Source organism: Neltuma alba, unplaced genomic scaffold (genome assembly GCF_004799145.2).
Source record: "Neltuma alba isolate B1F8T4 unplaced genomic scaffold, ASM479914v2 tig00007211_pilon, whole genome shotgun sequence".
Lineage (NCBI taxonomy): Eukaryota > Viridiplantae > Streptophyta > Magnoliopsida > Fabales > Fabaceae > Neltuma > Neltuma alba.
In genome coordinates, this window is record NW_021634710.1 from 59,389 (window position 1) to 82,785 (window position 23,397).

Genomic DNA, 23,397 nt, shown 5'->3' on the forward strand with positions numbered 1-23,397 from the left:
AAAATACAAGTTTTTAAACTGTTTTGCCCAACTAATTTGTTAACAATTAATTATTTGCATGTGTATGGATAAATTTAGAACATCTTATGGCCAAAAAAATAGGGGACAAAATTTAACCAGATACACTTATTTCAACACCACGAGTGAAGTACTGTGATAAAAGACAATACCGGTTTTATAATATACATTAATTTTTTATATTTTTGCTAACAACTATGATTATACTTGTAATTTTTTAGGCAAATCATATTTATATTATTTTGTTATTTGACACAAATAAATGTAAATTTCATGAAATACAAAATATTTTTTTGAAAATTAATATAAAATAAATTTCTACATTTTAAAATTGTATGAAATATATATTTCAATAATTTATATATTTAATAACAAATTAATTTAAAAGCAACCACCTTTTTATGATAAACATGAGTAGGGGATGTTTTTTATAACAGAGTAGTGTATAACTTGACCGGAAATTGGGTATACATTATGGGACAGATCCGTGGTTTACACGATTCCCATGACATTTCTTTATTATAATTTAAACAAATCTCACATTGATCAATACCCTTATCGTTTTGCTTAAGCAAAAAAGCTCGAAAAGTAAACATTAGAGGGAGGAAATTTTACAGTGTACTTACAATAATGAAGAAACAGTTTTTTAGCAAAAAAAAAAGAGAAGAAGTAAAAAGTGGTGAACAGAGCATTCTATTCAGGCATAAGCGAATCTGGGAGGTCTGAAAGTGGTTTTTCTCTCATCCCATCTTTCTTCCTGCCCATCACACAATAGGCTTTCGCTAGCTTCAGTAATCATCACCACTTCGTCCTTTGCGTATAAGTAACAATCAAAGGGCTCTCGCAAAATGGTCCATAGGTTCCTCCACATTGTCCAATCTTCTTCTCCTACCCTTCACTGTTGAGTGTTGACAGTGCTTTCACCTACAGGAAGAAAACAGACCCATTGGTGAGGGTTGTAAACATCAAACCCCAAACCCATAAAGTCCATTTTGAACTTCGGGGATTCTGTGTGTCTCAATGTCTTCGATTTTTGCATTACAGAGCTCGATTCTCACATGGGTTTTGCTCGAGAGGGGTTCAGGATAATTTTTTCTTAAAGAAGAATAGTTACAATGGAGGGTTTCATGGAGAAGAATGAAGCTATGGAAGGAAAGAAAGAGGAGGGAAATGGGGGAAAAATTGATGCTTGTGCTGACTTCGTGGAGGAAAAGGGTCGCCACAGCTGTTCCAGTTCTGAATTTCTATCATCTGAGACGACAGGGCATGAAGAGCAAAATCAGAGCAGTACTGAGGAATCACCTTCTCCACCTTCAACAATGGGATGGCCTGTTAAGGAGATTGATGATGGAGAGAAAAAGAACTTGGATGATAAGAAAATGGAGAAGCAAGTTTCAGTGTTATCAGGTATGCCCACTCTGCTCTAAGTATCTAGGATTATTTTAATTATTCTCGCTGAACAAAATATCGGTACTAATCTGATTCTGATTCTCGCCACTAGAGATTGAGATGATGAAAGAGAGGTTTGCAAAATTGTTACTCGGAGAAGATATGTCTGGTTGTGGAAATGGAGTCCCTACTGCCTTGGCTATATCAAATGCCATAACTAATCTATGTGGTATGAAAATTCCGATGTTCTCGTGTTGTTCGTGTGCTTTCCCCGTCAATTAAAGGTTGTTATTCTGTTTCTTAGTTATTAAACATAGCTTTACTGCTTTGCAGCCACCCTCTTTGGGCAAGTATGGAGATTAGAACCATTGCCTCCTGAGAAAAAAGCAATGTGGAGAAGAGAGATTGAGTGGCTTCTTTGTGTCAGCGATCACATTGTTGAGTTGACACCTACTTGGCAGACTTTTCCAGATGGTAGCAAGCTTGAGGTAAACTGTACGCACATTTTCAGAATGGATATATGCATCTGTAAATTTTGCTGGTAAAAATGGCAATGAAGATAGTCTAGTACTGATGGTAATGACCAATATTACTCTTTTTTTCTTTTTCCCCCCCCTTCAGCGTCACAACCACATTTGCCAAACCTTATGGCATCCAAGTCCACCAATTTGACATAGGAATTAGCATAAAGGCGAGTCCTAAAGAGTTGTGGCAGACTTGCGTATTTGCTTGATGTCACTGTCGTGGCATTTGAAATGCAGGATTTACATAGAAAAAGATTGCACTGACTCTCCTTTCTCAATTAGTTCTTGCTTGCTAAATTTTCTGGCATAGGAAAAGGAAAAAAAATTTACGTGGTCATCTTTGCGTTACCCTTAAGAAGTGTAACTTCATGCTTTATGGTCGATTAATTTTTAGGATTATTCTTGATTCGACACTTCCCCTTCATTTTCCCATTTGTTTGGTTGGGAGTCAAGCCAGGGGAAATACCCCGAAAATTTCACATTAGTAATGGCCCAAAGAGAAATTTAATCTTGGGTTTCTTCCCCCTCCCAAAGATCTTGGTCATGAAGGAATTTCCTTCCTTTTACTTGTTTGCTTGTGTCTATTGGCCCCCCTTCCAAGTATGGCCTGGCTTCACCCATGAGCCATGTTTGTGCCCTGTGTAATCTTGAATGTAGCGCCATGGTATCGTCAAGGTCTGCTTTGTGTGATTTGAGTCGATTTAATTTCGTTAATCATATAAATTTTATTTTGTTTCTCTTAACTTTTTTCGATGCATTGCATATGTTGATTTTATTGCTTCAACTGTAACGTGGAATTTTTCTTAACTGACGTTGCCACCATGTTTGTCCATATTTTATCTATCATTTCATCCGGTCATTTGGGGTTAATTTTGTTTGCTCTTAAATATGAATCAGGTCATGACTTGTAGACCCCGCTCGGATCTTTATGTCAATCTGCCAGCACTACGTAAATTAGATAACATGCTTCTTGTAAGTTTTTGCAGCTTCAGTGCATATTAATTCTATTTCCAAAAGGTAGCCATTGAGTGTCTTTCTAAACTGAGGTCTTTTCTGCAGGAAATATTAGATAGTTTTGTCAAGACAGAATTTTGGTATGTTGACCAGGGGGTTCTAGCCTCAGATGCAGATGATGGTTCTTCCTCTTTTCGGAGGGCTGTTCAGCGCCAAGAGGAAAAATGGTGGCTCCCAGTACCCCGAGTTCCTCCATGTGGCCTCCATGAAAATTCAAGAAAGCAGTTGCAGCACAAGCGTGATTGTACCAACCAAATATTAAAAGCTGCAATGGCCATCAACAGTATCACTTTGGCTGAAATGGAAATTCCAGAGGCATATTTGGAATCCCTTCCTAAGGTATAAATGAGCCATATTCTTTCCTTATAAGCTGATTAAATTACATAATTTGCTAAAACAACTGATACGGCCTTCTTTCAGAATGCAAGAGCCAGCCTGGGGGATCTTATTCATCGGTATATTTCATCAGAGCAATTCTCTCCAGATTGCCTGCTTGCCTGCCTGGATTTATCCTCCGAACATCAAGCTATAGAGATCACCAACCGAGTGGAGGCTTCTATCTACATATGGCGTAAAAAGACCAATTCCAAACCTGCTTCCAGATCCAGTTCTAGATCATCTTGGGGCATGGTCAAAGATCTGGTCGGTGATGCTGAAAAAAGGGAACTGCTTGCTGATAGAGCAGAAAGCCTTCTGCTATCTTTGAAGCAACGCTTCCCTGGCCTTCCTCAAACAACCTTAGACATGAGCAAAATCCAATACAACAAGGTTGGTATTCATTGTGTTCCAGGTTGAACTCCATTTCCTTGATGACAAAACTGAAGTGCAGTATTTCCACTTTTGTTATGAATTATTTTTAATAAAAATATGGCAAGTACATATCGTCTACAGTTTAAGACCACATAATTAGATCTTTCTTTCAACAAAAGAACTTTTCCACATTTAATGTTTAGATTGGAAATCTAATAGTAAACAGCCAAGTAACCTCACTTATGGTTGCCTGTTCCTTAGTAACAAATTTCTTCATTTACTTAAGTTCCTTCAAATTATTTTGTCTAGGATGTTGGGAAATCAATTCTGGAGAGCTACTCTCGGGTACTAGAAAGTTTGGCTTTTAACATCATAGCACGGATCGATGATGTGTTTTATGTGGATGAGCTGACCAAACATTCTGATCACTTCTCATCATTATCAAAAGTTGGAGTAGTTGCTCACAAGAGTATTACAGTGCCATTCACTGTTCCTGTCCCAAGCAGTCCATATAAAACAGCTTTTGCCACGCCGAGCTTTTCACCAGCACAAGGCATCAGCCCAGTGAAGGGAGAAAAATCCCAATTTATGAATGGCAGCAGAAACCTTCCCCATCATGGCGGGGTAGGTGTGAAGAAAGTTTTGACAGATTTTCTTAGCATTGATATGAAAGGGAAGGGCTATAGCAGCAGGAACCCAATTGAGAAACTAGTGCAAACACCAGAGAGGTCTGAAGAAAAGGCAGCATATGAAACAGACTTGGATTCTAGTGAGTGCACAGAAGAAGCTACTAGCCCCGAGAAGATAAAGGACCAAGCATGGGAAGAGTAGGAGAGGTCCTTCGACCTCATTTCCAAGACCCGTCGTACTGGGCCTTCTGTTTCTTTTTTAGATGTATATGTAATGCATAGATGGATTCCCATTTCGAGTGGATAAGAGCATCTTCCGTTGTTGTTTATATATTATCTACATGTGGTTATTATATTGTCTATATATTACGTGACGTCGCGGTGGAAGTTGATGTTTCGATGGCATTTTGCAAAAATATTTGGATTGGTGGAAAAAATTAGCATTATTATCAAAGGGGCATTCCGAGAATTGAACTCGGGACCTCTCGCACCCTAAGCGAGAATCATACCACTAGACCAAATGCCCGAAGTTGAGAGGAGCGTCTGGGAGAAAATATCTAGATCCAACACATAAATCACACGGCGTGAAGGCTGTAAACGCGCCCAAACGACGAAGACTCGTGGATCTCTTTCCTGCCTGTTAACTAACTGGCTGTTTTCCAGTTTTCTTTCTTTTAATTCCTTGATGTCATTAGTATCATTGCCATTCTCCTGATGTGATTTTAAAGTTCTTAAAAAAAAAAAAAAGTGCGCAAAGGATCAACAGTTTTCAACACTATTTCTTCCGTGATCTGCTGCTCTCTGTTCATGCATCAAAATGACTCGATATTAGACGCCACAACAGTTGTAAGTTAAAAATAATAATGCAAAATACCTCCCCTACCCCCTTGGCGGGTTCGGTTTCTGTATGCGTAATATAAATGCAACTGACGAACTTATAATACTACTACAAATAACTAATACATACTCTGTCATCGTAGTCGTTGTAGTATAGTGGTAAGTATTTCCGCCTGTCACGCGGACGACCCGGGTTCGATCCCCGGCAACGGCGATATTTTTTTCTCCCCCCGCCCCTTTCTTGAAGTGCCAGTTAGGAGAAGCGAAGTTTCGTGCAGAAAGGACCAGCCACATATCGCCAACACTCGGATTCAATAATTTTGCCACGAAACCAGAGAATGTGATATTTTAGTGGTTTTATAATTCCGGGGCGAAGAGTTCGCTCAGCCTTTTGGTGGTAATCGACGCTGCAACGTGACAGTACATATGTGAACACTGAACTTGGTGGATACAAACCCAACCAGAGGCCTGCCCAGTGCGAAAGTTGTACTATGAATGACGCTGAAACAGACGAAAATTTAGAAACGGAGGGTCCGATGAACTTGCTGGAACTGAAGGGTTTGATTCAGCGGTTGAAGGTGCAGCAGGAAGTGCACGTTCTGCACCTGGAATCTCAGCTCTTCAGCTCTCCCGCTGCTCACACTAATTTTTCAAACCTAGGGAATGATCGTTTATTGTTTGAAATTTTAAAAAGTTACTCCAACAAACGAGAAAAAAAATGTCTTGAAATCCAGTATTATACAAAAGACCTTCTTCTTCTTCTTCTTTTTTTGGGGAAAAGATAATGTTATTTTCTTATATACGGGAATAAAATTATGATATTCTCCCAGCAGCCTTTCCAGAAAGTGATGAATGAATTCCCATACATTGTAACTATACGTTAACATGGTAAAGACAACCTTGGGAAGAACAGTTTCTTTTTGACATTGAACTCCAAACCACGTTTGGAGACAAGGAGAGGTAAATTGGTGTTGTCCCTCTCCCACCATTGATGGACATGGGCAAAGGTTGGAGATGTGGATGAGAAGTAATATAACACCATAGATTTATCATTTTCGTCACAAGGGGTATTGCAACAATTTGAATGGACTCATCGGTTCGTTACCACACTTTCGGACATATTTTCTAAACGTATATGCTTGTTGGGCAACAATACCAACCCACGCGTGTCAATTATTCAAATATAATATGAATGATTTCATTGATTTGCGTCTTATTGTTTCTTGTTCTTGTGCTGTTTATTTTCCAATCTCAAGGGAAATATAAGCATCATGCACAGCTGCACAAGATTCAAATTATCACAATACCCCTTTGGAGGGTTTTCTTACTTTTAGCTGTGCAAGGCAATTCTTCGACTTCATTCTTCTGTTCAAACATGGTTCATGGACCCTCTAGCCTATATATTGCTTTCGATTCATTTTCTTGGAGAAAAAGATACTTGGCACTCTAAAATTATTAGATAAATTTCAGTTTGCGAGTCTACGGTCAATTATAATCAAATTTTATCTCTTGCGTGTGTGAGAAAAGAATTAACATCTTAGGTCGTCAAGTTCAATTCCGCAACTCCCCCCCCCCCCCATCAACGTCTGCAATAATGGCGAAGGAATCTAGAGGGACAAGGGTATCAGTTTCTCTGAAAAAGATATATGCATGTACATCAGTATATCAGTGAGAAATTGGATTAGGGCATCCACTTTTCAAGACCAAGTTCGTCACGATGTTCCAATCACGCATAAACATTCTTGCATGAATCCCTCTACTTGTCACGTACCGATTCAGTAAACTTGTTACAATTGTCAAAAATAACTTGATCCTGTCAAATTAAGGCGTTCAGTTATTCTCTATCATTCTCCTGATCTTATTAAAAGTACTAATACCCTGTGTAGAATGCGATGCACAAGAATCTTCTTGGGTCTCATAACCTACACAAATTATCCCTTAACTCTCAAATCACTAATCTTGTGTCTCATAACGTACACAGAATCAGTAGCTTGCAGCTATCAAGAGGGAACTGGACACATAGATCTGGAGAGAAGCTGAACTTTCAGATTACTCTGCTCCCTCAGACTTCATCATACTAAAGCTGCTTGCTTTTAGTCGTTTACTTAGTCTGAGAATCAATCAGTCAACTCCATACATTGCGTGGTCCAGACCAAACCTACAAAAAAAAATCCCCACTTACTAGCTTTATGGGTCAGAGCAAGAAGACAATTACGCAGGGAATATGTTTACGTGGTTAGGGATAGCATCAAATGCTCCCATTTTCTCGCTCAAAAGCCATGTGATTTTCTCATTTTCATCCCCACACAACGTAAAAGGCGACAAATTCACCAGCACAGAGGGTTTCTCACAATCTATTAGCTTCAGGCACAGTTTCAGCCACAATATGAGTTGCTAATAAAAGATGCATATTCTTCATTCTAAAATACATAGAGAACACCATTAAGAGTTTTTTTTTCCACACTATAATTCTGAAGTTTCAGCTGCATCAAGTGTAGTTTGACAATCAATCGGGTTTCGCAGGCAATACAACCTTTACATTCTACAATACAAAGAGCAAGGAAAACATTCTTTACAGTAAAGCAGAAGGAATTACACAATTAGAGGTTCATGTTATGGTTCTGCTGTTTGGACAGAGAAATGAACTAGCTCGCCCACAACTATCTCGCTACCGTATAACTCTCCCATATAATACAAGGAAGAATTATCCTGCACTAAGACTTCCTATTTACCTGAAAGGCAAGCAATTGACAAACAAATTGATACAGCAACAACAAATTAGTACAACTTCTGCCTCGGTTTACTGAATTTCTTTTTCTTCTAAAATGAAATAAATAAAGGAATTTGAAGAAGTAAAAACAATGATTCCTCAAATCCAAAGCTAATTAAATATTATAGAATCTGGAGTTACCTTGATGAGCTTATTCGATGGAAAGTATGCTATTAATAATAAAGAGACCCTGCATGAAGTAAGCGACAAGAGAGAAACTGAATGAGAAAACAACGAAAATGATACTACAAACCATACTCAAAATGTTATGCCCCAACGAAGTAACATACCTTGCCACCAGTTTCCTCTAGGGGCACTTCCTGAATCATCTTCTCCCCCATCTTTCTTGTACTGATAAATTAGAAGTCATGTCAGGGATTCCAAATACCAGAAAAATATCAACTGAGTTTGTGTGCGTGTGTGTGTAAACCCTGCTTGTGTTAAACTCTATTCAGGGCTCAACAAAGTGACTTTATCAAGCTTTAAGCTTTTGATTTGATCTCTCTTGATTTCTATCTAGTATTTTATGATTTATTATCTTCATTCACAAGTTCTTTATTTCGCAGTAGTTGGCATGCCTTAATATTATTTTCAGCTCATGTATTGGACTTCTACTAATACAGTGCATTTTCTCAGAGCAGTGCATTTAAGATGTTACTCCAGAAGAAATGAGCTTTGTTTATAAGGGATACAATACACCCTTGAATTAATATCTTAGGATGTGCTTATAACTGACTAGCATTAAACAAATGGGCTCACCAAAGGGTTTAGTCCAGCATTCTCTGTCTTCTGAGGATGAGAATATATGTCCTGTCCACCGTAATAGATTGATGAACTAAGGTGGCAAGGTTGAACTCTTTGTTCCTGATAAATGGAACTCATATCCTTATATGAAGTACTCTGACTTTCATTCTCATTTCCCTTGATGTTTCTATCTGTACGGTCATCAGGTATAAGGCAAAGATGTTAAAAATAAAAAATAAAAAATTACAGACTGATCCATGGCCAATAAAAGGTTAGATGCTATAGATTATGATACTTCAGAAAACACAAGAAATTAGAGTATAAGTCAAACCAAATCGTGTTTCACCAAATATGACCACAACACTAATTGGCTCCCATAGAGATTATCTGTATCGCTTTTTTTTTGGGGGGGGGGTGTTCCGTTCGACAATTAACTCATTTCTCTTCTTGATACCTTGATATTATTTTATTACTAGGGGAAATGAAATTGATCCGACACCAAATTTTCAAGTAATAAAATGGCACATAAATCTTCAATCAAGCTAGCCGATATAGGGATCTTTCTTTGGCTAATCAAAACTCTCAATTATTGATATGACTTTCAAACATAATCAGCAGCCGCCAGGGTAATATAGATGAGATAATTAAATGAAGAACGTAGAAAGAATACAGATAATAACTAGGACACCAAGCCAGATGCCAGAATTTCAGAGATCAAAGAAGCAGAAGCATATAGGAGTGATCTATAGTACAACTTTAAACATTATCAGAAATGATAGAAGTAAATCAAATACTGTCTCCAAAAAGTATTTATAAGAAACACATGTAAATAGGCCCGGAGGTAGTATGTAAGAAGAGGCTAAAATTGAGTGTGCCTACCAGCAGTCCCACTCTTGGGGCTCCATGTCTCACTGGCAGTTTTTACACCCTCTCTAGGAGGCAGGTAACCAGTCCCTAACACCTGAATCAAAAAGTCCAAGAAAAGTCTCAGCCATTTTTTATCTGAATATAGATATGAGTGCACCCAACTTCAAGATTCAAAGCAAAACTTCCATAACCAGATGAATCTAATTTTCAGCTCTCTGTTAATTCCATAGGTGTGAGTACTCATTTTCTATATTTTCTTTTGGTTCTTTTGGCCAAGCTGAGATTGGACTACAATGGTGAAGGGAAATTGATGGGGAAAAATGCGGAGATTGAACTGAAACCTCCAGAATCAAACTAAGAATGATGCATGAAAAATTAAACAGAGAAGAAGCTCTGAAAACGAAAACGTCACCTTAGATGATGGAGAAAATATAGACCCTAAAATCCCAGAAGACGAAGATGGGGATTGATCCTTAGAACCAAAGAGCTCAGAAGTGAAGGAAGAAGACGAGCCAACTTGATTCTTTCCTTCCATTATCGTCCCTACCTTCAAATCTCACGCAAATAATATATCAGGCACGGTCCAATAGAATCTTTAATGAGAAAAACCAACAAGTTATTTATGTTTCCTTGGGGAACAGAGTGAAGGAAGGAAGAAAAGAAAATGAAATAGATGAAAACTTGAGAAGACACGTGAAAGTTTCGCTCTGGATGGAGAGGGAGAGACTGATTCAAATGAAACCGTCGTTCACGACCCCATTTATAAGGCAGGAAAGACGGCCTCCAAGGGAAAAAGTCTAAATCTTTTTTTGCATCACCCCTTTTTTTCTCTCGTTATTATTCTTCGGAAACATAAACAGCAACACAAAAGAAAAGCAGAGCCTCCCTCCCTTTCTCGGCCTCCCCTGCTCCTTTTTGTTTCCACTCTCCTTTCTCGTCGGCCTTCAGACTGCCATGAGGTTCTTAGATTGGTGCCACGTGGATTTTCGACCCCCAGCGGTGGGTTCCACAAGCAAATCCCCAACCATTTACTGCCACGAGTACCAAATGGATAATAACAATTCTGCCCTTGTGGCCCCATGCTTCTCGAAAGGGCAGCTTGGACTTTGGCAATGATCCTAGGTAATTAATTATGCTTTGTTTATCAAGACCTGATTTAATCTGAAAATAATGTATCAAACAGGTAAGGATAGACAGTACCGGAAAAAGAAACCAAACGTGAGAGTAACCAATTTATTAACAAATATTTTTTGTAGGCCAAAAAAAAAAAATACATACAAGTCTCATAGAAAAAAATTAATTCTAAAAAGTCCCTCAAAATCCCCAAATGCTTCCTAAGTCCCCAGAGACTTCAAAGCAAAAAATTAAATTTGTAAAATTAACTACTTGCTCTCACTGATGGAAAAGGTTGTGACTGGCTGCTGTGTAAGTTGTGACTGTATGCTGTACATGTTGTCATTCGGTTGAGTATGGGTTGTGATTGGCTTCTATGTATATTGTGAATGGCTCAAAATCTCAAATATAGGTTGTGATTGATTGCTGTGTAGGTTGCGACTGTAGCTATGCATGTTGTCATTCAGTGAGGGCAAATAGGTAATTTCACAATTTTAATTTTTTGTTTTGAGGTTCATGAGGACTTAGAAAGCATTTGGGGATTTTTAGAGACTTTTTTAAAATTAATTATCTTCTATGGGACTTACGTGTAATTTTTTCAAAAAAAAAACAAATGTTTTCGATCAAAATAATTCGATAAATAATTTATTAATAAATTTTATTCATCATATTGTTGTGGGAATGAATCACTCATAATGAAGCGATCATCGGTTATAATGGCAACACTCATGCTGTGAACGATTAAATGCACTGGTGCACTAATTATGAACAATAAATCAAATTTATTGGATTAAAGTTGAGTTAATTAGGACAATCAAGAAACTCGAAAGACTTGGATTCAGATTTTTAAAAAAAATTAAAATTAATACGCAAGGGAAATATTTCTGCTTTATTCTAGTCGTTTTGTTGGGCAAGGTTTCTCAACCATGCCAACAATACACACACTATCTTCAATTCTAAATATAAGATTTAATTGAAAATTTAATTTAATCTTATATATAATATCTCAATTCACTTTATCTCCTATATTTGTTTATTTTTTTTAGATTAGTCCTCATGTTGATTACGCATATTAGAGAGTTTTCATTTTAATGCATATGACTAATAAGGATATTTTAAAAAAGACAACATATATTTATTACAAATTACGAATTTAACTAATTTTTCTTAATATTTAGGGAGAATTCCCAAAAAAAAAAAGAATTCCAAAATCTAAATCAGTCCTGCTTACTGTACTTTAATAACAATTGATAATATTTGAAAAACAAATGATAACAAATTTTTATACGCATTCCTAATTTGATATTTTGAAATTTTATAAGTATTTTTTTAGGAATTCTCCCTAATATTTATAAATTAGTCACCTAATTTTTATATTAAAAACTCAAGGCAGTATGTATGTATTTTCTTACACTTCAAGGATATATATATATATATATATATTTATATTTGTTTTAGCCTCGAGTTAAGGGCATACAAATGTTGAATTTATTAGAAGATTATTCCACAAACATAAAAAGTAAATAATTTTACTCGCTCATAACTACTGTTAAACTAGTTTTTTTAATACAAACATTGTACATTTGGGGATGTGAAAAGTAAAGCATAGGTCAATTCTTGCACATGAATTGAACTATATATTTATATAGAGGAACATAACAAATTTAATAATGAACTTCAATACATGAATGGATTGAAATGAGTTGAAATAAAGATAAGATAAATATAAATATATGAGAGAGGTTAAAAGAGGAGAGAGGGGACGGGCCATAATAAGGATCTTAGGTGGATATGTTGTCGGGCAAAGGGACGTGAGAGATGGATTTAGGGTTGAAATATAAATAAGGGGTTAGATTTGGATGCATTGAATCATGTACAAGAAAAAAAAAAAAAAGGGGAGAGGAATGGCATTAAATTGTCATATTGAGAGAAATATTAATTAGTATGGGTTTTGGTATGGCCAATCAATCACTCACTTAATTTATGAATATTGAAAATCAAGTCTCCATTCAGTGGCTGAGGTTGATATTTATGTCCCATTTGTACCCTTCCTTCTCATGAATAAATGTCAAAATTCAAAGAGGTTGATATTTACATAAATTTTATGGTTTATAAGTTATGACTAATGTAGTAATTCCTAGTTTTCTTTTTTCTTTTTTAAATTTTTGTAACCACTCTCCAAAAATTTTTGTGTTGCTCCTGATGATTCCTTTGATGTTCTTCACGTATCTCAAATAGAGTTTGAAGTTGTACAAAATATGAAGGTAAAAAAATGTAAAAAAAAAAAAAAAGATATTGTACCTAAAAAGTTCTTCAAAAGTACCTAATTGAGTTCTTTTAAAAAGAAAATAACATGCCCTGAATTTATTTTATCTACTGTCTCCATTATCTTTCTTACTATATAAGCAAAGTCAGAGTTAACATAAATAACTATGAGAATTAATATTATCCAAGATTTTCAAAATGGCTTATTGTTTGGTAAATGCAAACCTTGCCAAGAAGCTCTCGGTTTTACTCTTGTAAGGGGAACATAAATTCAAATTTTAAAAATTTTATTTGTTATAAGAATTTTAATCTTAATGCTCACAATTCAGCAAGGATTAGGCATAAGTTCAAAATAGTTTGGCCAGAAAAAAAAATCTTATTAGAAAGAGTAAAAAAAAGAAAATATAAGTAAATATTTAATTATACTAAAACCAACTTGAAGGGAATTTTAAATTGGAAATGCAACTGGGATCAGATCAGACACTGGTCTCAAATCAAAATGATTAGGGATGGGCTCAAATAATGTCATCATCAACCTGAACCAGACCAACTGAATTATCTGATTTTTTTTTTCACCCTCATTAAAATCTCCGTTAATTGTTTTACCATGTTCTAGGTAATTAAGAAGCAACACTTGTAGTTTAAAGGCAGGATGAAAGATAAGATGGGAGGAAAACAAGTAACAGATGTCAAATAATGAGTGGCAATATGGGTTGTGGATAAGATTAAGAGGTTAGAATCATGAGATTACCCGAAGGGATAAGGTTAAAAATCGAACAAAATGGATATTAATGTGATTAGGATAAGCTGGTGATGTAATTCATCAGATAATCAAAAAAAAAAAAAAAAACGGTGGCAGACACATAAGAAACTTAGATAAGTACAAGAAATAAACGACATATAGATGATAATAAATTAACAATATTCAAACGGATAATAAGCAGATTAGAGATATATGCAGAAAGAGTGAGGGGTTGGCTAATAAGTTGGGTTTTTTTCCCCTAATAACTCATACATACATTATATTTTTTATTAAAAGTTTGAACTGGCAATTGTATGCTTAAGCAAGTTTTAAAAAAACATGTCTGAGTTAATTGAACCACAATCCTAAACGATAAGTTAGGTCATTGAACTTAAGTTTGCTTATAAGTTGGGAATCAGGTTTTCAATTATTTCCTTAAAATTGTACTCTTTCGGTCCTAAATATAAGACTCTTATACTAAAACCGGAGGAGTATCAACTTAAACATTGGTATAAAAATTGTATTCATATTATGCAACTTTTGTAAATGGTTTATAGGTCCTGTTTCTTAAATATCATTCATTATTAGTTTATGAAAAAAGTCTCTAGTTATTTGACAAATTTAAGTTGTTTAATATTGTAAAAGTTATTTAAATAATCTACCAGTCGTACAATTTAAAATTTTTATTGTAATAATTTTTACCATGTAAAATATTTAATGCATTATAAAAATAATCCTCAATAAGCTGCCTTTGCAATAAAAACTAAAACATTTCTTACATTTTATTTTAAAAAATATAACACGTAAATACAATATTATACCAATTTTTTTAAAAAAAAATCAACCAAAATTTTTGAAATTAAACATGAAAGATACTACATATCTTCTGCCTTGAGAGTCGCCGCGCGTGTTTACTTCCAACTTCCATCCACAAAAAAGTGTCGCCACTTTTCGTTGGCCTCAAAAGTCCACTCTCAGTTTGGTCACCTCAAATAATTGTTCCAATAAAAAAAATCATTTTAGAATTATTGTTTAGCTCTTAGTACAAAAAAAAGCTCTCAAATAATTTTAATTTAATAATTTTAGGAAAAACATATTTTCATTCGATTTCCAAATTGAATGAATATTGTGAAAATAATAAAATTTAAAGCGTGGATCTGCATTTAAAAATAAATTTAAGAAGTAAAAATAAAAAATTTCAAAAATAATATATTACAGAGTCCATAAGAAGTTGCATTATTTATAGGTCTTAAATAAATAATATGACGAAATTAAGATACTTTTATTTCTACATAAATAAAACTAAAATTCACATAGTTGTTATACTTTTTGTTTTTTTTCAATTAAGTTATAGCATGTGTATTTATTTACCAATTATAAATGCCATGTAACTGATCACGTTATTATTACTTTTAATTGATATTTGAATTTCAGATGCAGTTATTTTGACTTGCTTGAAGATAAGGATAACATATATACAAGTTTAGGTACATAACTATTCTCCTATTTAAAATACACAAAAAAGTATTTGATTTAGATAATTGAATTGAGGCAATATCTATATTATTCATAAGTTATATATTCCAGTACGTCTCGTTTTGAACTTCATTTGAAGCGTGTAACCACATTGTGATTAAGCCATAAATATAATAATTAAATCAGAACTTTAGTCCCTCGAAAACACAAGGATATAAGAAATCAAAATCTTATCTTAGGAAATTTCAATCCGTAAATGTATCCTTAGTTGATATTCTCTTCCAAGGCTCCAACACCTGCAACTTTCTCTTATTTTTCTTCCTTTTCTATTTTTTTTTTTTTTTTTTTTTGGTAGAGAAAGGGGCTAACGCCCAAAATCAGAAAAGACAAACAAAGAAAAGTCAAAAGCAACAAAAGCCTTAGCCAGCATCTCTCCACGCGTGTCTATCGAACTCAAAAGCTTCATTTTCTATTTAGGCTCGGACTTTATGTATTAACCTTCATTTTATTTATATAATTGGTCTTTTGTTAAAAAAAACACATGATAATTTTTAATATTGAAAAAACATAATACATAATATTGATTATATTCTTAACATTTAAATTTAAGATTTTTTTTAATTCAAAAGTATGATTGTCATTTTGTTAAGTTTAAGGTGTAAATCTATCAATGAAATATTTCATTATGGGCAACTAACACCATTGATGAATATTATGGAAAGATTTGGACGAGCTGATGTCTATGATGACAGACAAGTCCTCTTCGTTATCCTCGTCTCCATCTTCTTTCAACACATGGCTAGTTTATGATACTTATCTAATTTTTAATATAAAATCTATTTAACTAGTTTAATTAGATTAAGAAAGTTAAGTAATTATAAAAAATATGACATGTTTTTCTTAAAATACTATAATCATATTTTTTAATATTCTCCCTCACTTACTTACTTAATTATAGTTGAGGGAGTATCTATAGGGATAATTTAGAAAAAATTGATAAATATAAAAAAAAGATCTATATATATGATCAAAATTAACTTAATAGTTAAGTCTTATATTAAGAATCAGAAAAGTAATAATTATCCTAATTTGCAACTGGTTAGCTCTAAGGTAAAATCATCAACTACAAGGAAACCCAAAAAAAAGAAAAAAGATGGATGGAGGGGCAGGAATGGGTTGCTCTAACACCTAGAAGGTGGAGCCATTACGTCTTAAAGAAGGCCCTACAGTAGCAGAAAGGGCCGTTGGGAGTGAAAATGCTATGCAAATTATGTGGGGACTATTTGTTAAACAAATAATATTGGTTAATTTAATGACGGTGACATTTTTGTATTATTTTGAAAACTTTATTTGTATTTTTATATCATTTTAGTCATAGACATGTTTGCAAATAATCAACATTAATTCACTTAATAGCTATAGTATTTTTGCACTATTGTCAAAAATTAATGTATATTTTTACATCTAAAAAAAATTATAGTGCTAGATGTGTGCTCGTGACGGAATATTTTATGAGTAGATTTGCACATTAATCCCTTTCTTTTGAGTGTTTGACGAAAATAAATATTGTACTACAAGTTAGGCAAAGAAGCATTTAGAGTTGGGGTTACATGTGGTGGTGGAATGGAATCTTCTTTTCTTATTTGTCATTTGATACACATGGGCATTGAAACAAGTTTGACATTTTGTCTAGGTAACTTTTGGGATGGTTGGTGTAAGGAAATTTAAACATATAATTCAAAAAGAAATGTATGAAACTGAGCATTTTGGAATGGAATCATGAACTTAGGATCTTCATACCTATTTTGTCAAACCTCAAACTCAAACATCCAAAAGCCGAAGTACATTTGCGTGGCCAATATTGGGTACGAACTATGTTGATGAATGACGATTGAAGTTCCCACTTCCTCTTAACGATGTCATGTCAGCTCATATGAGTATTTTATGGTGCAAATTACACCATATTATTATTAAACACTTGACGGTAATGTCAATGTCAATTAAATACGTACATATAAAAAAAAACCCTGTTGTTTTTTTATTATAATAATAAGTTTATACTATAGATTAAAGAATTTGGACAAAATTAGTTAATGCTTATCTTTGATATGAGGTTTAGTTGGGTGGAAATCAGAAAATATCGAAATAAAGGATAGGTAGTATAAGTTATTATTAACTATCTCTCCACATACTAAGAAAAACTGTTGATATTCTTAAAACATTCTCATCTTTTTGGTCTATATATAAATCATTTTTTATTTATCTGACGCTTTTGGAATGAACAAACTAATCAGTCTCGACATTCTGCAAAATGTCTTATAAAATAAAACACAAATTTTTTTCAGAAGACGGGTTGTAATAGATAATAAGGGATTATCAAGTTTGATTTTTTGTTAAACAAAATTGAGCTGTAGTAATATATAACCATAAATAACAGAACATAAGTATATATGATGTTTTTTTGCCTGTAAGAAGATGAAGAAATTGACGAGTACAATATTGAAGTGAAGAGTTTTAAAAACAAAAAAACAAAAAAGTTGCATGACTTCGATCATTTTTTCCTCTCTTAATTTAGCAAAATGACTTCATAAATTATTATCTATATAATATAACAAAGTGTTGCATATTCACATTTCTTATCATGACCAACCTTAAGCACTTCATATATTCCTTAAAAAAAAAAACGTACGGAATCTCGTGGTCTACAATAATCATTTGCAGAAGCCACTTAAATACAACAAATCAAAAGCTCATGATAGTTATCAAGAACTTGAATTAGTATGAAAATACTTTACATATAAAACTAAATAAGATGTGATGATGAAACTAAAGACACGGCGGTTTGGCATCTATCGATGGAAGTTGGTCTTTCTTACGTAACATATTGTCACTACTGAACAAAGAAAGAAAGTGAAAGTGAATTGATATTAGCCCTACATAATGGGTTGCATAAGATCATCATTAGTGTGAAGTCCTTCAACAAATTATGACGTTGGTGGAATCATACCATATCATTTGAGATAATGGAAAAACCAATTCTAGGAAATATAAATGTTCTCGGCCATAAATATAAGACCTGGTTACTTGATTTATGCTAAAAAATGATTAAGTTAGTTATTAGTCGTAATGATATAATAATTATGCACATTTTTATAAAATAAGTCCTATTTTAACAATGATAATTTAGAAAAAAAAAATATAGTATGAAAAATTATGAAATTACTGAAGGCAATGTGGACAAAAATATTAAATGAGGGGTATAAAGTGGATCAAGTTACCATATTTAGCGCTAAAATCACATCTATCAATTATATCTTATATTTAAGGCAGAGGGAGTAACAATAGATAAAAGGTGCAATAAATATTTCATAAAATACCTTATAATAAGGATAAACTACTCTCTTCATAATACTACTTTAAAAAAAATCACAAGAGTGATTTCTTTTAATTAAACTTGCTCTCGTTTGCCCTTCCAATTTTACTTTCCAAGTCAAGTAAATATATTTATATTGTATAGTGCATTTAGAAAAATACTTGCCTTTTGAGTAGGAGGGAGTATAAGTGTATTTATTAATTTTTATGAATTCAAGAGATCCAAATCACTCGATATCTCTTCTTTCACAGTCTCTAGTTCAAGAAGTGGGAAAAAACTGCAAAATATGAAGTAATAATATTAAGAGTGAAATAAGAAAAAGACTTGAAATATTTCTCGAACTCTTGTTGGCAAAAAAAAAAAAATCCCGAATTCTTGGCTTTTTACACCCTAAGGACTCTTGCTTTAAAATGCTCCATGAAATTTATCTAAGAAATGAGATAAAGTGCATAAAGTCTTAAATAATATGACATTTAGTATAATTAATATCTAACCGACCATAAAGTAACATCTCATTCTTTTGAAGAGCACGCTAGCTAATATAAGATTATTAGTTTAATGACTTATAAATTACTCCTCCGGTCCTAAATGTAAGACCCTTATACAAGAGTGTATAAGAGTCTTACATTTAGGACCGGAGGAGTATAATTATAATTACTACAAAAAAAGATACTATTATTCAAAAGACAAGGCTACATGTTTCAAAATGGTCGGAAAGCATTTTGAAGTCAAATGACTGTTCAACTAAAAAAGGCACCTATGATCCGCCTGGTTACCCTTAACTTTGATAGGTACCGTTGACTCAATTAATTAAGAAGACCCACTTCATCCACGACTGACTTAAACAACTTTTGAACAACGACAGATAAAAATTTTAAATTTGTGAAGTGAGACAGAAGGATCAAGGCTAAAAAATCAAATCGACAAAAATATCTTTAAAGAGTTGGCAATTTATGTTAGTTGCGCATAAGTTGTAAATTGTGAAAATTTTGTCAGTTACAATTGTTAATTGTCAAAATTTTGTTAAAACTCATTGAAGATATAATTCAAACACTCGAGAAGTTAGTTTAATGACAATCTATTTTTTTCCAACCGAGCTTCCTCAAGTTATAATTGAATTATGTTGCCAATCGTGTAGTGGTATTTTCATCAATTTATTTATTTATTTTCAAAAACCTTTATCTATCTGTATCATTTCACAAAATTTATGATTTTTTTAATGTTATTCTTTACCATTCAGATCCTAATGCGTTATTTTGCTCCCTAAAGTGATCATTATCTTGCATGTTTCATGAAGTTATCACTCATTCCATGATTGGCTAGTTAGTGTTGGAAGGAAATTTCAATCTTTTTTATAATATTTTTCTATCGATAATATAAATTAGGATTCTTTAATTATCAATTCCCATCAATTTTAATCATAATACTTCATCGATATATTGTGTGTGTATTCTAATTTGCCAGTCGAAGTTCTACATCGAATGCTAGTTCCACATCTTCAAAATTTGGAAGGTATTCCAAATAGTTGACCAGCAATGTCGTGGGCCTGGGTCTTATACTCTCAGCCCAATGGGCTAAACAAAGGCCTCCCAAGTTTAGACCCGAACCTAAATGATTCTCCTTTCACGGTTTTGATGTTTTCGACTCCATTGAGTATTGAGTATTGACTACTTGCTGATGCAGCTGGCCCAAAAAAAAAAAAAACAGCGATGATACGGCTGACACATCAGTAATTACAGTAATTAATTTATACTCCAAAAATTGGTTAAAAAAATAAATTTTATAAATAGTGATCCAAATAAACCCGTAATCAGCTTTTGATGGAATTTTTTCTTTTTTGTCTGTGCTTTCCCAACTCTCATAAGAAAGGGCGTCTATACTTAAATATTTGGTTTCAAGAAACGTTAGCTGTTTGATCATGTCTTAAAGTTGTGTATAATTATACAATTTAAAAACGACCGACCAGATGAAAAGAACTTAGCCATTGCAGGGATTATTTTATTTCGTAGCATAGATATCATGCCTGATGTCACAATGTTTCTAGATCTTAAATATTAAATTTGTTTTAACTTTCGTCATGACTATTATTCCCATTGTTAAATAATAATAAACGAGTAATAATTTCAGAAAATCTGCTACTTTTCATATAAATAAGAAAGACCGCAACCTGCAGTGATTTAGTTCATAAAAAAAAAAAAGATTAATGGAGCGTCTGGATAATACCAAAAATATCTGAAAAAAAAATTCTCTCACGTATTTATTTCGTATATTATAAAATAGTTTTATTAAAGAGAATTATTGTTGGTCTTGTTTACTCTAAAAACTACAGGATCTGAAAACTCTTCTTCCCCTCCCCCTTTTGCCTTTCTGAACTCATCAATGAAATTGCAAGCTGATCTTCAAAGACATACAATCTAATCCAGCAGACCCACAAAAAGTAACTCCTGAATTAGCTTATGACAAAGTTTTCAGTATTCACAAAAATTACACAGTACGCAGGTATATAATATGGGGGTATTCGGATATTTCTATATATAGTATCCCTGATTCCTCCGAAACAAAAAACAACCAGAAAATTCACAGAAGATAATAACTAGCTAGTCTGATATTTCCATGGAGAACACTGTAAATTAGAGCAAGAATCTGTCCATGTGCTTGTGCAGGCACCTTCAATCCCATCACAACACTTGCAGACAACTCCAAGTGAAGCCAAGGTCAGCGTCTGCGAGCCTCCTATAACAATCACCAAACCAAGAACACAAAAATAAGCTTATGTCAAGTAAATAAAACTGATCTGTGCTTATAAATCCAGAAACAAGCACTCAGAAAAAGAAAGAGAGAATATATAGAGGATTACCTTGAAGATGGGATCTGAGGGAGAGTGGTCTTGCTTCTGCAACGGAGGGTTTCTGTGAAACTGAAGAAGCCAAGACGAGAAGAAGAGGGAGCAGAAGAAGCAGAGAAGGACACTTATTGATACTCATGATGGCTCCCAGATACAGAAAACCCTCAGAAGAGGGTTTTAAGATGAAGCAGAGATGGTGGACTTATAGAGTCCAGAGAAAGGCAAAAGGGAATTGCGCGGAAAGTCTCCAAACCATAAATGATTGTGGTTATGGTAGTCCCAACCAATGAGAGAAAAAAAAAAGTTAGGGGTTTATCTAGAAGAGACAATATTTTATTGGGAAATTTTATTTTTTTAAAAAGAGGGTGGGGCCGGATTTTGGTGGGAGTAATAAAGTAATGAATAGGGAAAGGATAGGAAGCGGAACCAGTAATTATTGTTTTGATAACCAGCTTAAAAGGTTGTTTGGCAGCTTCCAAATCATGGTTTCAGAGGTATTTTTTAGTAAAACGAAATAAATTCCATCACATATTTATTTCGTAAACCGTAAAAGCGCTTTTGAAACCATGGTTTGGTTTTTATCCAAACACCCCCTAAACTCATCAAATTTGTATCGTTTATATCTTATTTTGATGGTCTGGATTTGATTTTTTATTTTTATTTGTTTAAAATAATTATTTTAATATGAATAAAATCTAAAATAAAAATAATCTTTTAAATATTTTTTTTAAAAAATATTTTTATTTAAATAATTAATTAAAAATTTTAAATCTAGACTATTCAAATCAGATGTAGACAATTTAAATCAGATGAGTTTAAGACGTTTATGAATGAATACTGAAACTGATTCTATGGGCTTCCCGGAAGAGAGAGGGAACGAAAGACGAAGATCACACACGTTTTCCACTTAATTACGTCTCCATTACTGTGAGGACTCAGAAGGTCGGTGACCCTTTACCTTCTTTTGGGCCCTTCCCTTTGTTGTATTTATGCTTCAGCTGAACTGAGAGGTTAGAACCTATGACCTATCATTATCATATTCAAGTTTTATTATTCAAAATCTAATTATATAGAATGCCAAATAAAACTGCCACTTGGTTTGCACCGGAGAGAACAACGACAGCTGATACTTACTGAACTGGAATTAGTCAGCTACGCCCTTTTTATACTCTCTCCATTACATACCAGTTTTGGGTTGGACAAAAGAATGAGATTTATTTTATTTTCTTATATTATGTATTATATTATACTACTTTCGGTCCTAATTATAAGAGATAGTTGACTAATTTGAGGAGATTAAAGAAGTAAATTGAATTAGTTATTTGTCCTAAATAGATATTATCTTTCCTAAAATATCCTTACTAATCAAGTATATTGACTAGAACTATTGTTGTTAGAAGGGCTACTTTGGAAAAATATATATATATGAGAGACAAAGTAGATTGTGGTCTTATATTTAGGACCAAAATAAAGTCAAACAGGATTTATATTAAAGACCGGAGGTAGTATAAATTTATTATTTTGTATTTATATATAAGTGCAAAAATTTATCGGAAATAATTTTGGAAAACAATTTTGTTGGAAAATTGAATGCAATATAGACCGGCGCATGGTGCGTGAGGAACAAAGTGGGAGGTAAAAAGGCCGTGAGCGGCAGGATTCGAACCTGCGCGGGCAGAGCCCACATGATTTCTAGTCATGCCCGATAACCACTCCGGCACGCCCACTGCTGGATGCAAGCCTAAAACAATTATAATGAAAGTTAAATATACGAGCCATGACAACCACAAAACACATGAAGCTGGAGTTAACACCCAACGTTGGAGATGCGGGGTATCGATCCCCGTACCTCTCGCATGAGCTAAGCGAGCGCTCTACCATCTGAGCTACATCCCCACGGCTGAAGTTTTTCGCTACATAAATTAAATAAACATTTTTAATAAAAAATAATTCAATTCAATGTGTTAAATTTTTTTGGTTACCAATAGATACTTTTTTTTATTGATTATATAAAATTTTAAAAACCAAATATAAATGTTCA

The 23,397-nt window shown here is 33.7% G+C and overlaps 3 protein-coding genes and 3 non-coding genes across 8 annotated transcripts; 2 read left to right on the top strand and 4 right to left on the bottom strand.

Annotated features, from left to right (window-relative positions):
- The first annotated feature begins 895 nt into the window (after positions 1 to 895).
- On the top strand, positions 896 to 4,657 carry LOC114752007 (rop guanine nucleotide exchange factor 7-like). The gene is made up of 7 exons (XM_028940727.1): positions 896 to 1,425; positions 1,520 to 1,636; positions 1,741 to 1,895; positions 2,829 to 2,903; positions 2,991 to 3,284; positions 3,366 to 3,713; positions 4,005 to 4,657. The coding sequence occupies exons 1-7, from the start codon at positions 1,134 to 1,136 to the stop codon at positions 4,524 to 4,526; spliced, it is 1,803 nt and encodes a 600-aa protein (XP_028796560.1). The 5' UTR covers positions 896 to 1,133; the 3' UTR covers positions 4,527 to 4,657.
- A 121-nt stretch (positions 4,658 to 4,778) lies between these two features.
- On the bottom strand, positions 4,779 to 4,850 carry TRNAP-AGG (transfer RNA proline (anticodon AGG)). Its single transcript has one exon. It is a non-coding gene; the product is annotated as a tRNA-Pro (tRNA).
- A 453-nt stretch (positions 4,851 to 5,303) lies between these two features.
- On the top strand, positions 5,304 to 5,375 carry TRNAD-GUC (transfer RNA aspartic acid (anticodon GUC)). Its single transcript has one exon. It is a non-coding gene; the product is annotated as a tRNA-Asp (tRNA).
- A 1,451-nt stretch (positions 5,376 to 6,826) lies between these two features.
- LOC114752006 (uncharacterized) lies at positions 6,827 to 10,213 on the bottom strand. 3 transcript variants are annotated; one of them, XR_003740793.1, is made up of 7 exons: positions 9,955 to 10,213; positions 9,555 to 9,636; positions 8,691 to 8,866; positions 8,222 to 8,282; positions 8,073 to 8,121; positions 7,758 to 7,893; positions 6,827 to 7,319 (listed from the first exon to the last, which is right to left on the bottom strand). XR_003740793.1 is itself a non-coding variant. In XM_028940726.1 (6 exons), exons 1-5 carry the CDS (start codon positions 10,075 to 10,077, stop codon positions 8,105 to 8,107), a joined length of 459 nt encoding a protein of 152 aa, XP_028796559.1. In that variant the 5' UTR covers positions 10,078 to 10,213; the 3' UTR covers positions 6,827 to 7,319; positions 8,073 to 8,104. The 3 variants fall into 3 exon arrangements, 2 of the variants coding, with proteins under 2 accessions (XP_028796559.1, XP_028796558.1); XM_028940726.1 differs by lacking the exon at positions 7,758 to 7,893; XM_028940725.1 differs by lacking the exon at positions 6,827 to 7,319 and having other exon boundaries at positions 7,505 to 7,893.
- Positions 10,214 to 20,922: 10,709 nt separating this feature from the next.
- Positions 20,923 to 21,573, bottom strand: LOC114752016 (uncharacterized). Its single transcript, XM_028940735.1, has 2 exons — positions 21,369 to 21,573; positions 20,923 to 21,244 (listed from the first exon to the last, which is right to left on the bottom strand). Exons 1-2 carry the CDS (start codon positions 21,493 to 21,495, stop codon positions 21,105 to 21,107), a joined length of 267 nt encoding a protein of 88 aa, XP_028796568.1. The 5' UTR covers positions 21,496 to 21,573; the 3' UTR covers positions 20,923 to 21,104.
- A 1,428-nt stretch (positions 21,574 to 23,001) lies between these two features.
- On the bottom strand, positions 23,002 to 23,083 carry TRNAS-AGA (transfer RNA serine (anticodon AGA)). The gene has a single exon. It is a non-coding gene; the product is annotated as a tRNA-Ser (tRNA).
- Between the last annotated feature and the right edge of the window lie 314 nt (positions 23,084 to 23,397).